Source organism: Haliotis cracherodii, unplaced genomic scaffold, assembly GCF_022045235.1.
Source record: "Haliotis cracherodii isolate W230 unplaced genomic scaffold, xgHalCrac1.p SCAF_17, whole genome shotgun sequence".
NCBI lineage: Eukaryota > Metazoa > Mollusca > Gastropoda > Lepetellida > Haliotidae > Haliotis > Haliotis cracherodii.
Window position 1 is genome coordinate 5,390,019 of NW_027266272.1, and position 16,228 is coordinate 5,406,246.

The window sequence follows — 16,228 nt, forward strand, 5'->3', positions numbered from 1 at the left end:
CACACGCTTCAATATCAGGGTCACACCCTTCAATATCAGGGTCGACAGGACCTATACTCTGCACCTGTAACAACAGCCACACACTGTGTCACACGCTTCAATATCAGGGTCGACAGGACCTATACTCTGCACCTGTAACAACATCTACACACTGTGTGACACACGCTTCAATATCAGGGTCGACAGGACCAGTACTCCGCACTTGTAACAGGACCTATACTCTGCACCTGTAACAACAGCCACACACTGTGACACACCCTTCAATATCAGTGTCGACAGGACCAGTACTCCGCACCTGTAACAACATCCACACACTGTGTCACACGCTTCAATATCAGGGTCGACAGGACCTATACTCTGCACCTGTAACAACATCTACACACTGTGTGACACACGCTTCAATATCAGGGTCGACAGGACCAGTACTCCGCACCTGTAACAACATCCACACACTGTGACACACCCTTCAATATCAGGGTCCACAGGACCTATACTCTGCACCTGTAACAACATCCACACACTGTGTGACACACGCTTCAATATCAGGGTCGACAGGACCTATACTCTGCACCTGTAACAACAGCCACACACTGTGACACACGCTTCAATATCAGGGTCCACAGGACCTATACTCCGCACCTGTAACAACATCCACACACTTTGTCACACCCTTCAATATCAGGGTCGACAGGACCAGTACTCCGCACCTGTAACAACAGCCACACACTGTGTCACACGCTCCAATATCAGGGTCCACAGGACCTATACTCCGCACCTGTAACAACATCTACACACTGTGTGACACACCCTTCAATATCAGGGTCGACAGGACCTATACTCTGCACCTGTAACAACATCCACACACTGTGTGACACACGCTTCAATATCAGGGTCCACAGGACCTATACTCCGCACCTGTAACCACACCAACACACTGTGTCACATCCTTCAATATCAGGGTCCACAGGACCGGTACTCCGCACCTGTAACAACTCCAACACACTGTGTCACACCCTTCAATATCAGGGTCGACAGGACTTATACTCCGCACCTGTAACCACATCCACACACTGTGTCACACGCTTCAATATCAGGGTCCACAGGACCTATACTCCGCACCTGTAGCAACATCCACACACTGTGACACACCCTTCAATATCAGGGTCCACAGGACCTATACTCCGCACCTGTAACAACATCTACACACTGTGTCACACGCTTCAATATCAGGGTCCACAGGACCTATACTCCGCACCTGTAGCAACATCCACACACTGTGTCACACGCTTCAATATCAGGGTCCACAGGACCTATACTCCGCACCTGTAACAACATCCACACACTGTGTCACACCCTTCAATATCAGGGTCCACAGGACCTGTACTCCGCACCTGTGACAACATCCACACACTGTGTGACACACACTTCAATATCAGGGTCCACAGGACCTATACTCCGCACCTGTAACAACATCCACACACTGTGACACACCCTTCAATATCAGGGTCCACAGGACCCGTATTCCGCCCCTGTAACAACACAAACACACTGTGTCACACCCTTCAATATCAGGGTCGACAGGACCAGTACTCTGCACCTGTAACAACAGCCACACACTGTGTCAAACCCTTCAATATCAGGGTCCATAGGACCCGTATTCCGCCCCTGTAACAACACAAACACACTGTGTCACACCCTTCAATATCAGGGTCGACAGGACCAGTACTCTGCACCTGTAACAACAGCCACACACTGTGTCAAACCCTTCAATATCAGGGTCCACAGGACCCGTATTCCGACCCTGTAACAACACAAACACACTGTGTCACACCCTTCAATATCAGGGTCGACAGGACCAGTATTCTGCACCTGTAACAACAGCCACACAGTGTCAAACCCTTCAATATCAGTGCCACACGTCAAACTGAGAATTGTTGGACTGTAAAATGTACTCATTCTAAGATTTGATCAACAGACGTTTAACAACGTGTTCTGAGTGCCATGACCAGCCCCCTCTGTCTGTACCTGGAACTTGTCGGAGACCATGTGCCGAAGTCTCTGGTAGTACACGATGCCACAGAAGATGCTGACCTCCATCTCTCGGCCGTCCACGCCGCTGTACATGCTCTCCGTACCGTAGTAGTTGTAGCCAGCTGCAAACATACAGTCACACTTGCTCCACAATCTACAATAACTGTCAGGTCTTTTGCATTTGACTAACTATTGCATAAATGATTTGTAAAGCAATTGATTCAACATCACTTTGAACACCTTCCCGATGCAAGGGTGATAACCGACTATGAATGTCTAGTTTCCTCTCTTTCCGAACTAGGCTGGACTTTCTGGGCTCGATCGTAGCGCCACCAGTGGCTATTACGAGTTATGTCCCTTCTATGTCCCTACTACTGACCAATCAGATTCCATCTCTCATGTTACTTGCATTTGCTTCAAACAAAATGGCTGTACCCAGTGAAGATGATCTGATAGATAATCAAGATCTATATTGTAATCAAATGGGTCTTATTTCATGAAGAGCATCAAATCATGTGAGCACCTTGATTAAAAACATGAAAAGATTTGGAAAATATCTCTAGACGCTAAGTGGACGGTACACATGCTTTGCAAATTCTGCAACCAAACGAAATCTGCATGTCAGTTTACGAATCTGATTTCGATTTTGTTCCATGATTTTGATGGGACTATGCATAGACTCGTTAAACCTAACTCCATAATTCCAACCTAGTTCAGCAAGGGTTGAAACTAGACTTGTTGTCTGTAGCCAGTTAAATCCCTTGCCTCGGAAAGATGCACAATATTTTTCTTACATCACAGCTCTTCAGCTTAACATAGGAGGAAGTGAAGCATGGCGGAGACCTACAAGCACGGGTATTCTGCTGACAAAGCTAGAATCATAATCAGGCAAATCTGGAATTCAAACCCACAATCATATTGTAGTATTAGGGGAGGTAACTTGTGTTACATACATGTCTGGGCAGTGTAAGGGGGATAACTCTAAAAAAAGATGTAGACAGATATGGCAGACGAAGGGAATGCGTTGCTGGGTAAGCAAGAGTGTGTGAGTGAGTGAGTTTGGTTTAACGCCGCTTTTAGCAATATTCCAGCAATATCACGGCGGGGGACACCAGAAATGGGCTTCACACATTGTACCCATGTCAGGATTCGAACCCGGGTCTTCCACGTGACGAGCGAACGCTTTAACCACTAGGCTACCCGACCGCCCCAGGTAAGCAGGAGCATGGTAAGAATAGAAGGGAGGAGAAGGCAATAAGACTGTTAGCACAGATGGATCATATCATGCTCCTAGGATGACAGGGCCACCTGTACCCTTTTGAAGAGACGCAGCAGGAAGAAATTAATGTTGGCTAAGTTTGGGTCAACAGATACGAAAACCAATGAAATAACCCTGCCTACATTTCAATTTGCACAATTTGGGGAATGAAGAAGTTTTGGAATGTTTTTCCTTGGCATATTCTTGTTGTGAAATATTAACAGGAAAGCTGTGAGTAGAGCACACACCTGCAGTCAACATGTTCCCAAAGTGGTCGATGGCGGGCTGTTTTTCGGAGAAAGTGAAGGGCGTGGCATCGTGGCAGAGTCCGTGGAGAGCCGAGGACTTCCCCGCCATTATCTCGATCATCATTCCTGCATACACAAAACATTAGGTGACAATTTGACAAATACTTGTTTACCAGAGTAAGTGACCAATTTATGCTGCTATTAGCAACATTCCAATATTGGGGATACATCAGCGGTAGAAACTAACAGTTTCAGTCCACTAGTCCTTATAATGATAGCATATAGCAGAACCTTTAAAAACGTCAAAATTCTACTAGTCCTTACGATGCCTTTTCTATTGGGCAGTTTGGCAAGGACTATAGGACTAGTGCCAATTTCTAACCCTGATACATGCTCATAATATCAATCACTGGACTGTATGGTCCAGACTCGATTATTATTCAGACTGCTGTCGTATAGCTGGAATATTAATGAATACGGCGATGAACAACAAACAAACAAACAAACAAACAAACACACACACACACACACACACACAGCTGGAATATTAATGAATACGGTGTTGAACAACAAACAAACAAACAAACAAACACACACACACACACACACACACACACACACACACACACACACACACACACACACACACACACACACACACACACACACACACACACACACACACACACACACACACAAACAAACACACAAACGAAACAAATCCCTGATCTGAATGGAGTCACACTGTCTGATGGCCTTTGACACTGCCGCCTACCTATAGTCATCCTGGAAGGGAAGCCATGAGGGTTGAAGATGATGTCGGGCGTCATGCCACTCTCCGTAAACGGCATGTCCTCGGCCGGCCAGAACATGCTGGAAACAGTAATACATGATTAATTACCACCCTGCATCTCCAGGCAGCAGGAATCAATGAACAAATCAAAAATAAACGCTGAAAGTTAGCTGTGATTCTGGGGGACTATATGATAAATGTGTATTGTAATGGCATGCATCACAAAAATGACACTGTCGTAATGTTTGTGTGTTTGTTGTTTAACGCTGCATTCAGCAATATTCCAACTATATGACGGCTTTTCTGGACCAGACAATCCAGTGATTGACATCATGAGCATTGATCCAAGCAGTTGGGATACAAAGACATTCATCAACCAAGTCAGCAAGCCTGACCACCTGATCCCGTTGGTTGCCTCTTACGACAAGCATAGTCACCTTTTACAGCAAGTATGGGTTGCTGAAGACCTATTCTTCTACAAGATCTTCACGGGTCCCATGACATAATGAAATCAGCGGATCTGATCAAAATTCTGATCTCTGTATAAGATTATATATGCCGCTTTTAGCAGTATCCCAGCAAGATCATGGCTGGATACAACCAAAATGGGCTTCACAAATTGTACCCATGTTGAGAATCGAACCCAGGTCTTCGGCGTGACGCACATATGTTTTAGTCACTAGGCTACCCCACCGCCCTAGTCATGCTTGACTGATGTTAGGGAAGAAGTTAAACAGTGAATGTTTCATGAAAGGGTGGATGGCGCACTGTAATATCAAACAATAAATGATACATTCTGAATCAAGATCAGAATTGTTATCTTGATCTGGTACCTTCAAATATTGGTGCATATCGGACAGTTTGGATTCAGTATATAAAGTCCATTACTCAGTCCTATTGTGTTTCCTCTTGGCTGAAATAATATGAACATCATAATGTGATTTTGAAAACCGAAAGATTTTGATTTTCTGAAAAAGGATAATAATTTGAGATTTGAATCCACTGTCCATCTGGTCACATGAAGAGTATTGCAGCTGCAGTTCATCATTACATCATGTACAGTTCAGGATATTTCTCAAAGATTTAATTCCAAATGATACAAATATTTCCAGACTCACCTGCAAATTCCTTTCTGGCCATGGCGTGTTGCAAACTTATCACCGATGATGGGGTTTCTCTGGAAGGTGTGATATTATAGTATGAGTAAGGACAGTCCACAACCTTCAACACACTGACACTACACACAGAACACATTACAGAATTATTAATGCATAGCTCAAACTGCTCCACTTGGAACAAGACAAGTATGGATACTCTTCTACCCTAGGACCCAATTAGAATTTGGCTTTACGCTGCTGTTAGCATTATTCCAGCAATATCACGGTGGGAACACCAATAGGCTTCACACATTGTACCCATGTCAGGAATCAAACCCGTGTTTTAGGTGTGATAAGTGAAAGCTTTAAGTTTAACCACTAGGCTACCCTACCACCATCCAATAAGTAGATAAGCATGGAGACTATTCTAACAAGAGTGCTCTGAGAGCACAACATCCCCTGCATGAATTATTTTAACGAGTTTATATTTTCTTTGTATTTTATGAAATAACAACAGTAGATAACACTGCGTTTGAAACAAATTGTGCAGAACATTTTGTTGGGAGTAATCCAGTCTGAATGCTAATGCCATAAGGATGTAGCTCACCCACAAAATCCTTATACAAGGAAACTAACTATAGTTATAGTTATAGTTAGATATTGTGATATTCTCTGGGAACTGGAGGAGGAGTAGATTTCATGAAGCTCCGTAAAACAGGGGCAGTTACTCTGTCAAAATTTGTCGATATGCGATATGCGTATCATCAACATGTCGACATCTTGTGTGTAGAGTGTCAGGGATATTCTCTAAAAGCTTGAGGAGGAGTTGATTCACAAGCTTAGTGCCTCTCTCACAAATAGGCAAATGAAGCTCCGTAAAACAGGGGCAGTAACTGTCAAAATTAGTCGAAATGAAACGGGACTGTGATATGCGTATCATTATTCTCTGGAAACTGTAGGAGGAGTTGATTTCACAAGCTTAGTACCCTCTGTGGGACAGAAGGACGGAAGGACTGCGCCACAACATAATCCCCCTTCAGCCATTCTGGCCCGGCGGGGGAGACATCTTACCTGCACCCTCAACATGAGGACGGCTCGCTGCAGCAGCCCGGCTCCATGGTCGTCTGATGGGTTCTGGACAATCTTCACACTGTCGACATACGCAGCCTCCTGGCTCTTGTATTTCTCCACGGTCATCGCACCTGTCTGGATGTTCACATAACTGGAAAAACAAGGACAAATATACAACCTGTCCCTCATCAATATCCAGTCAGTGTTCTCTCCACATTATTATTATTATTATTATTATTATTATCATTATTATTATTATTATTCCATTGCAAACTCTCATCTTCAATAACAACATATCAAATCAAAACACGGTTACAGGAGGGACACCAAGGTTGGGTTTCACAAACAGCGCCCATAAAATCGAACCCTGATCATTACTGTGACAAACGAACACATGAACCTGTGGGCCACCCTAACATGTCATTCACAAGTTAAAACATGTCATAGAATCCATTGGTAATTTCTAGTAATTCTCCCTTTGAGCTTCCACTGATATTGCCAACGTAGGAGTAAAGTGTTGGTAAAAAATGCCTTACCATACAGCAAACTACGTTTATAACGAACAGATGGATATAACAAACTGCTTTTCGGCTCCGTCCATTCGCTGTAATTATGCTGTATATGTGCTTATAACGAACTACGGTTATTGCAAACTAAATTTAGTGGTCCCTTTAGGTTCGTTATAACTTTAGTTTACTGTATTGTCAAATAACCGCTGGTAATTTCTGATAAGTTGGTTTAATGTTGTGTTCAAGGTTATTGCACTTATATAGTGATGATCAAGCATGTGTGTGTGTGGCTGCTTGTACTTGTCTGGACTACTGCAGGTTTTTTAGTTATAGTTCACTGAGATAGCATGCAGCAGATAACATGGTTATCCCACTTAGACAGAGTACACCAACTACGGCACAGACTAGTTAATTCCCTCTCTACCAGTTCCCTTATTAATTCCCATGAGCATATGTCCCATGTTGTTTGTTTGTTTGTTTGTTTGTTTGTTTAACGCCGCACTCAGCAATATTCCAGCTATATGACTGCGGTCTGTAAAATAATCGAGTCTGGACCAGACAATCCAGTGACTGACATCATGAGCATCAATCCACACAATTGGGATCGATGACATGTATCAACCAAGTTAGCGAGCCTGACCACCCGATCCCGTTAGTCGCCTTTTACGACAAGTATAGTCGCCTTTTATTGCAAGTATGGGTTGCTGAAGACCTATTCTACCCCAGAATCTTCACGGGTCATGTCCCATGTCCTACCTGTAGAGGGCGTCCCCTTCCTCCAAGTAGGCACCGACAGGGGGCAAACCGTCCGAGTCAAGATTCCATTTCTGCTTTGCCTTGCTGGGAACGTAACCTGACAACAGGAATGATTGAGACACTTGGTACCAGTTGGTTTCGCACAGTATAGAGTTGTGTTGGGTCAGAGACGTTTACCACATAGAGGAGACCCACTAGCACGGGTCTGATTACAATCAGTCTAAGTATGAGATGTTGCTCTGATTCTATGATAATAATAATAATAATAATAATAATAATAGAGCATGTATACTGCCCATATTTGCACACCGCAAAAGGCATGTTCAAAGCTCTATTATTACCCCGGTCAATGGATCATATCAGCATACACTCAACGATCATTCTGAGCTCCCTGAGGAGAATATAAGTGAGTGAGTGAGGTTTTCCGCCGCTTTTTGCAATATTCCAACGGGGAACACCAGAAATAGGCTTTACACATTGTACCCATGAGGGGAATCGAACACAGGTCTTCAGCATGACGAGCGAACGCTTTAACGAATAGGCTACCCCACCACCCGAATATGAATTAATATGCAATTGATGCAAATGTTTGGCTTCACATTAATCTCTTCTGAACATATATGGCAGCTTACTGAGAATGCAGGAATACTTTGTGTTGGTTGCGGTCTCGGTCTGGAGAGAAATAAACTGAAAAACAAAGAAAGAAACTGTACAAGTAGGCCACAAGGTGAGCTGAGCTGAGCTGAGGTGAGCTGAAATGGGGATTAACATAGTGTTCAAGAGTATTTCACTTATATAGCCACATGCATCTACGTGTGTGTGTCTGCTTGTGCGAGTCTGGGCTGGAGTTGATTTCATGGTGCTGGCCCACGGAGATACCATGCTGCAGTTTAACATGAATACCCCACTCAGACACAGTATACTGACTCCAAGCCGACCAGTCCCTTTAACCCTTAATGCTGAGCTCCAGGCAGGGAAACAACAAGCCCCATCTGTTAACATCCTTTGGTATGACGTGGCCAGGGATGAAACCACCCACTACCCGGGTAGATGCTCCATCCACTACACCACGGAGTCTGTCTCCAGAACATACAACCAGACACAGAACTAATGGGACGTACTCCCCCACAGGAGATCAAGTGAACCTTGTTGGGCTGGGATGAGTAGCTCGGGTATTCGGGCCGGGTGGGTACTGAGTAGGATTCGGGTACCCACATGTCAACCTGGACCTGTGGTCAGTCAGTCACGTGATACATTGTTTAATGACGAAAATTATCTAAACTCCATGGTAATACAACAACTCCCTTATATCAGCATTTCTTTCTGACAATGCATGCATAGCTTCTGACTTTAATGTGTTTGGATAAAGATAAAGCTTCAGTCAACTTCAGTGTATGCATGACCAGATCGTTTTATAGAGTAGGGGAAGGTATCTAAATACTTTTTGACACAGCTCCGTTCTAACAATTCTGAGACAATTTTGACTCATCTCTTGAGACCTACGGGGGACCCGGGTAGGGTCGGGTAATAGGGGGTTTGGTACCTGGGTAGTACATTTGGACTCATCCCAGCCCTAGAACCTTGCTCTGTTTAGTTCTGAACCACAGAACACTATCAGCATGACCAGCATTTCACTGTGCTCACTGGGATACAACAAATGTCACAGTTGGAGATTCCAGTTCATCATCTCTGCTCTGCTCCATTGGCCCCAAAAATCTGACTGCACTTTCCTAATTGTTTTTATTGATAAGGATCTGCAACTCAGGATTTTGTAACCTACATTTGTTTCTATTCTTATTCAAAAGTACCTACTGACTTTTACAGAAGTTCCTTCCTGTGAATATTTGGTTACACACAGATGCGTCCATCAAATCAGAGGTCATTACTGTAAATTGAAACTTCTGATTGACCAACCGTCTTTTATGAAAGTTCCTCCCTATGAATATTTGGTCACACACAGATGCATCCATCAAATAAGAGGTTCTAAATCAGAAGTTGCTATTGTGATTTGAAACTTCTGTTTGACTAATCAGGAATGAGTATATTCTGAAGTTATGGTGGAATGTTCTACCTTATTCATGTAGATACAGCCATGGGCCAGGCCTCTCTCAGCTGATGACTTGTTGATGATCATAGCGTCTTCCATGTCATAGCCCTGAAACAACAGCACAACAGGTACAGATTCACCAACGTCAGTCAGTGAGTCACATCTGACATTATTCCAGCTGGAAAGCCTGAAGTGATACCCCAAAGAATCAAATTACAGTTATTTAGTGAGCTCAGTTGTTGCTTTGAACAGTCTTTCAATTATATGTCAGAGTGTCAGGTCATTGTCAGAGGGAAACCCACAAGGTTGCATGGATAACTACTCCAGTGAAACCCACAAGGTTGCATGGTTAAGATGTGAACTACTCCAGTCAAACCCACAAGGTTGCATGGATAACTACTCCAGTGAAACCCACAAGGTTGCATGGTTAAGATGTGAACTACTCCAGTCAAACCCACAAGGTTGCATGGATAACTCCTCCAGTGAAACCCACAAGGTTGCATGGTTAAGATGTGAACTACTCCAGTCAAACCAATAAGGTTGCATGGATAACTACTCCTGTGAAACCCACACGGTTGCATGGTTAAGATGTGAACTACTCCAGTGAAACCCACAAGGTTGCATGGATAACTACTCCAGTGAAACCCACAAGGTTGCATGGTTAAGATGTGAACTACTCCAGTCAAACCCACAAGGTTGCATGGATAACTACTCCAGTGAAACCCACAAGGTTGCATGGTTAAGATGTGAACTACTCCAGTCAAACCCGCAAGGTTGCATGGATAACTACTCCAGTGAAACCCACAAGGTTGCATGGATAACTAATCCAGTGAAACCCACAAGGTTGCATGGTTAAGATGTGAACTACTCCAGTCAAACCCGCAAGGTTGCATGGATAACTACTCCAGTGAAACCCACAAGGTTGCATGGATAACTACTCCAGTGAAACCCACAAGGTTGCATGGTTAAGATGTGAACTACTCCAGTCAAACCCACAAGGTTGCATGGATAACTACCCCAGTGAAACCCACAAGGTTGCATGGTTAAGATGTGAACTACTCCAGTCAAACCCACAAGGTTGCATGGATAACTACTCCAGTGAAACCCACAAGGTTGCATGGATAACTACTCCAGTGAAACCCACAAGGTTGCATGGTTAAGATGTGAACTACTCCAGTCAAACCCACAAGGTTGCATGGATAACTACCCCAGTGAAACCCACAAGGTTGCATGGTTAAGATGTGAACTACTCCAGTGAAACCCACAAGGTTGCATGGATAACTACTCCAGTGAAACCCACAACATTGCATGGATAACTACTCCAGTGAAACCCACAAGGTTGCATGGATAACTACTCCAGTAAAAACCCACAAGGTTGCATGGATAACTACTCCAGTGAAACCCACAAGGTTGCATGGATAACTACTCCAGTGAAACCCACAAGGTTGCATGGATAACTACTCCAGTGAAACCCGCAAGGTTGCATGGATAACTAATCCAGTGAAACCCACAAGGTTGCATGGATAACTACTCCAGTGAAACCCACAAGGTTGCATGGATAACTACTCCAGTGATACCCGCAAGGTTGCATGGATAACTACTCCAGTGAAACCCACAAGGTTGCATGGATAACTACTCCAGTGAAACCCACAAGGTTGCATGGATAACTACTCCAGTGAAACCCGCAAGGTTGCATGGATAACTACTCCAGTGAAACCAACAAGGTTGCATGGATAACTACTCCAGTGAAACCCACAAGGTTGCATGGATAACTACTCCAGTGATACCCGCAAGGTTGCATGGATAACTACTCCAGAGAAACCCGCAAGGTTGCATGGTTAAGATGTGAACTACTCCAGTCAAACCAATAAGGTTGCATGGATAACTACTCCAGTGAAACCCACACGGTTGCATGGTTAAGATGTGAACTACTCCAGTGAAACCCACAAGGTTGCATGGATAACTACTCCAGTGAAACCCACAAGGTTGCATGGTTAAGATGTGAACTACTCCAGTCAAACCCGCAAGGTTGCATGGATAACTACTCCAGTGAAACCCACAAGGTTGCATGGTTAAGATGTGAACTACTCCAGTCAAACCCGCAAGGTTGCATGGATAACTACTCCAGTGAAACCCACAAGGTTGCATGGATAACTACTCCAGTGAAACCCACAAGGTTGCATGGTTAAGATGTGAACTACTCCAGTGAAACCCACAAGGTTGCATGGATAACTACTCCAGTGAAACCCACAAGGTTGCATGGATAACTACTCCAGTGAAACCCACAAGGTTGCATGGTTAAGATGTGAACTACTCCAGTCAAACCCACAAGGTTGCATGGATAACTACCCCAGTGAAACCCACAAGGTTGCATGGTTAAGATGTGAACTACTCCAGTGAAACCCACAAGGTTGCATGGATAACTACTCCAGTGAAACCCACAACATTGCATGGATAACTACTCCAGTGAAACCCACAAGGTTGCATGGATAACTATTCCAGTGAAACCCGCAAGGTTGCATGGATAACTACTCCAGTGAAACCCACAAGGTTGCATGGATAATTACTCCAGTGAAACCCACAAGGTTGCATGGATAACTACTCCAGTGATACCCGCAAGGTTGCATGGATAACTACTCAAGTGAAACCCACAAGGTTGCATGGATAACTACTCCAGTGAAACCCACAAGGTTGCATGGATAACTACTCCAGTGAAACCAACAAGGTTGCATGGATAACTACTCCAGTGAAACCCACAAGGTTGCATGGATAACTACTCCAGTGATACCCGCAAGGTTGCATGGATAACTACTCCAGTGAAACCCGCAAGGTTGCATGGATAACAACTCCAGTGAAACCCACAAGGTTGCATGGATAACTACTCCAGTGAAACCCACAAGGTTGCATGGTTAAGATGTGAACTACCCCTTGGAAACCCACAAGGTTGCATGGTTAAGATGTGAACCACTCCAGTGAAACCCACAGGGTTGCATGGTTAAGATGTGAACTACCCCTCGGTACACAAGTTTGCATGGTTAAGATGTGAACTACCCCTCGGAAACCCACAAGGTTGCATGGTTAAGATGTGAACTACCCCTCGGAAACCCACAAGCAAGGGAATGGTGCTGACAAACCAAGGATCATAATCTGAGTAAATCAGATCCTGGCACAGCTCAGGACAAAAAACAGAACTGTGCCCATGAAGAGGTAGACAGAGCCCGGTTTTATTTAAACCAAGGTATCAAATACAAATGAGGCACCAAATTACAATAAGATACCAGCTTACACCAAGGTATCAAATCAAACTACACCAGGGGGCATGGGTGGCCCAGTCGTCTAAGGCGCCACGATTCGCTGTGCAGAGTTGCGTCCCTTGGGCATGCCTGAAACCCAGGCATGCCTGAATGCCTGAATCCCAGTTCTCCCCGATTATGTTTCTAGGTTTGTCAGCACCATACCCATGCTCGTGGGTTTCACCGAAGTGGTGAATGTCTGAGACCTGCATCACTTTGGGCTTTCCTCCCACATAAAGCTGTCACGCCATGATATAACTGGAATACTGTTAAAAGCGGCATTAAACCTAACTCACTCACTCAAATTACACCAAGTCATCAAATTACAATAAGGTACCAACTTACTCCAAGGTATCAAATTACAATAAGGTACCAAGGTATCAAATTACAATAAGGTACCTACTTACACCAAGTTATCAAATTACAATAAGGTACCAAGTTACACCAAGGTATCAAATTACAATAAGGTATCAACAGTTTCACCAAAGTATTAAATTATACCAAGGTATCAAATTATACAAATCTGATGTAGATTTGGGACATGGCAGTTGTAAATACTTACTGGTTGGTTTGGTGTTTAACGCCGCACTCAGCAATATTCCAGCTATATGATGGCAGTCTGTGAAAAATAATCAAGGCTGGACCAGACAATCCAGTGTTTAACATCATGAGCATCAATCCACGAATTTGAGATCAATGACAAGCATCAACCAAGTCAGCGAGCCTGACCACCCGATCCCGTTAGTCGCCTCTTACGTAGCCTCTTACAGCAAGAATGGGAAGACCTGTTCTACCACGGATCTTCACGGGTCTAAATACTTACTGTATAGGATATGACAGCTATCACAGCGTTGGTGCCTGGAGGGTAGTTGTCGACGGCAAGGTCAGAGTAGTACTTAGGCCTGACCAGTGGAGACTGCGGGGTCAACAGTCGGTACAGCTTGTTGTCGGCGCGGTGGGTGATGTTGTGGCATGCTGTGCCCAGTGTCTGCTTGGCCATCTGGAACAGGAGATTCAATCTCTCACATCACCATCATCTCACAATTATATCTCATAGTAACTTACAGTTGTCTCACTGGTGGGAAAATATCTTGTCAACCTGCACATTTTTATATTCTACCTGTGACTAGAATGGGGACTTCTGATAGGAACACTGACTGAACTGACACTGGTGCATGTTCCTGACAAGAACACTGAGTGTTCTCCGAACTAACCTGACACTGGCACATGTTCCTGACAAGAACGCTGAGTGTTCTCCGAACTAACCTGACACTGGCACATGTTCCTGACAAGAACACTGAGTGTTCTCCGAACTAACCTGACACTGGTACATGTTCCTGACAAGAACGCTGAGTGTTCTCCGAACTCACCTGACACTGGTACATGTTCCTGACAAGAACACTGAGTGTTCTCCGAACTAACATGACACTGGCACATGTTCCTGACAAGAACGCTGAGTGTTCTCCGAACTAACCTGACACTGGCACATGTTCCTGACAAGAACACTGAGTGTTCTCCGAACTAACCTGACACTGGTACATGTTCCTGACAAGAACGCTGAGTGTTCTCCGAACTCACCGGACACTGGTACATGTTCCTGACAAGAACACTGAGTGTTCTCCGAACTAACCTGACACTGGCACATGTTCCTGACAAGAACGCTGAGTGTTCTCCGAACTAACCTGACACTGGCACATGTTCCTGACAAGAACGCTGAGTGTTCTCCGAACTCACCTGACACTGGCACATGTTCCTGACAAGAACGCTGGTTGTTTTCCCAACTCACCTGACACTGGTACATGTTCCTGACAAGAACGCTAGTTGTTCTTCCAACTCACCTGACACTGGTACATGTTCCTGACAAGAACGCTGAGTGTTCTCCCAACTCACCTGACACTGGTACATGTTCCTTGGGCTCTGGTTGAAGTCGGAGAATGGCGTCATGTTGGCCAGGGAGCTGAGTATACTGGTGGGGGCAAGCTCCTGATGTGTGGTCACCTGGGCAACAGTTACCATGGTTATTCACATTGGTCACAATAAAAATAATTTCTGATTCTTAGAAATACAAGTGACGCACAGACTTGTATGACCAGCAGTATAAATATCACTGGAAACACATGAGTAGATGTATGCTGTGATGTTTAGTCATCATTCTCCACGGACTACTAACCACCTACCCCCGGGTGGAATTCCTCCTCTGTGATGCAGATGTCGAGGTAAACCTGCTCAAATGTGCCAATCATTTCCACCATCCCTAGGCCTAGGTTCAGGACGGGCCGCATCATCCGGGCGGGGCCAAGGAACAGGTAGACCGCCGGGTACTGGCTGGCAAACTCTGTCTTGGGAACCAGGCAGATCTCCAGGATAGCCGGTACCTGGGGAGGAAGGGTTCAAACAGATGAGTGAGTGAGTGAGTGAGTGAGTGAGTGATTGGGAGTGTGGGAGTGGGTGGGTAAGTGAATGAGCAAGAGAGCGAGTGAAAGAGAAAGTGAGTGAGTGTTTGGGTGAGAGTGAGTGAGTGAGAGCGAGTGAAAGAGAAAGTGAGTGAGTGTTTGGGTGAGAGTGAGTGAGTGAGAGCGAGTGAAAGAGAAAGTGAGTGAGTGTTTGGGTGAGAGTGAGTGAGTGAGAGAGTGAAAAAGAAAGTGAGTGAGTGTTTGGGTGAGAGTGAGTGAGTGAGAGAGTGAAAAAGAAAGTGAGTGAGTGTTTGGGTGAGAGTGAGTGAGTGAGTGAGAGAGTGAAAGATAAAGTGAGTGAGTGTTTGGGTGAGAGTGAGTGAGTGAGAGAGAGTGAAAGAGAAAGTGAGTGAGTGTTTGGGTGAGAGTGAGTGAGTGAGAGAGTGAAAGAGAAAGTGAGTGAGTGTTTGGGTGAGAGTGAGTGAGTGAGAGAGAGTGAAAGAGAAAGTGAGTGAGTGTTTGGGTGAGAGTGAGTGAGTGAGAGAGAGTGAAAGAGAAAGTGAGTGAGTGTTTGGGTGAGAGTGAGTGAGAGCGAGTGAAAGAGAAAGTGAGTGAGTGTTTGGGTGAGAGTGAGTGAGTGAGAGAGAGTGTAAGAGAAAGTTAGAGAGTGTTTGGGTGAGAGTGAGTGAGTGAGAGTGAAAGAGAAAGTGAGTGAGTGTTTGGGTGAGAGTG

The 16,228-nt window shown here is 44.7% G+C and overlaps 1 protein-coding gene across 1 annotated transcript in view; it reads right to left on the minus strand.

Moving 5' to 3' along the window:
* LOC139464851 (DNA-directed RNA polymerase I subunit RPA2-like) overlaps positions 1 to 16,228 on the minus strand; it is a 45,710-nt gene that overhangs the window by 4,124 nt on the left and 25,358 nt on the right. The window contains exons 19-29 of the mRNA XM_071246403.1: positions 15,281 to 15,478; positions 14,994 to 15,101; positions 13,927 to 14,103; positions 9,835 to 9,918; positions 8,396 to 8,450; positions 7,764 to 7,860; positions 6,499 to 6,649; positions 5,449 to 5,507; positions 4,313 to 4,410; positions 3,538 to 3,663; positions 2,026 to 2,153 (exon numbers count right to left, since the gene is read on the minus strand). Of these exons, the coding sequence (XP_071102504.1) occupies positions 2,026 to 2,153; positions 3,538 to 3,663; positions 4,313 to 4,410; positions 5,449 to 5,507; positions 6,499 to 6,649; positions 7,764 to 7,860; positions 8,396 to 8,450; positions 9,835 to 9,918; positions 13,927 to 14,103; positions 14,994 to 15,101; positions 15,281 to 15,478 (1,281 nt within the window). The remainder of the gene's footprint in view (positions 1 to 2,025; positions 2,154 to 3,537; positions 3,664 to 4,312; positions 4,411 to 5,448; positions 5,508 to 6,498; positions 6,650 to 7,763; positions 7,861 to 8,395; positions 8,451 to 9,834; positions 9,919 to 13,926; positions 14,104 to 14,993; positions 15,102 to 15,280; positions 15,479 to 16,228) is intronic.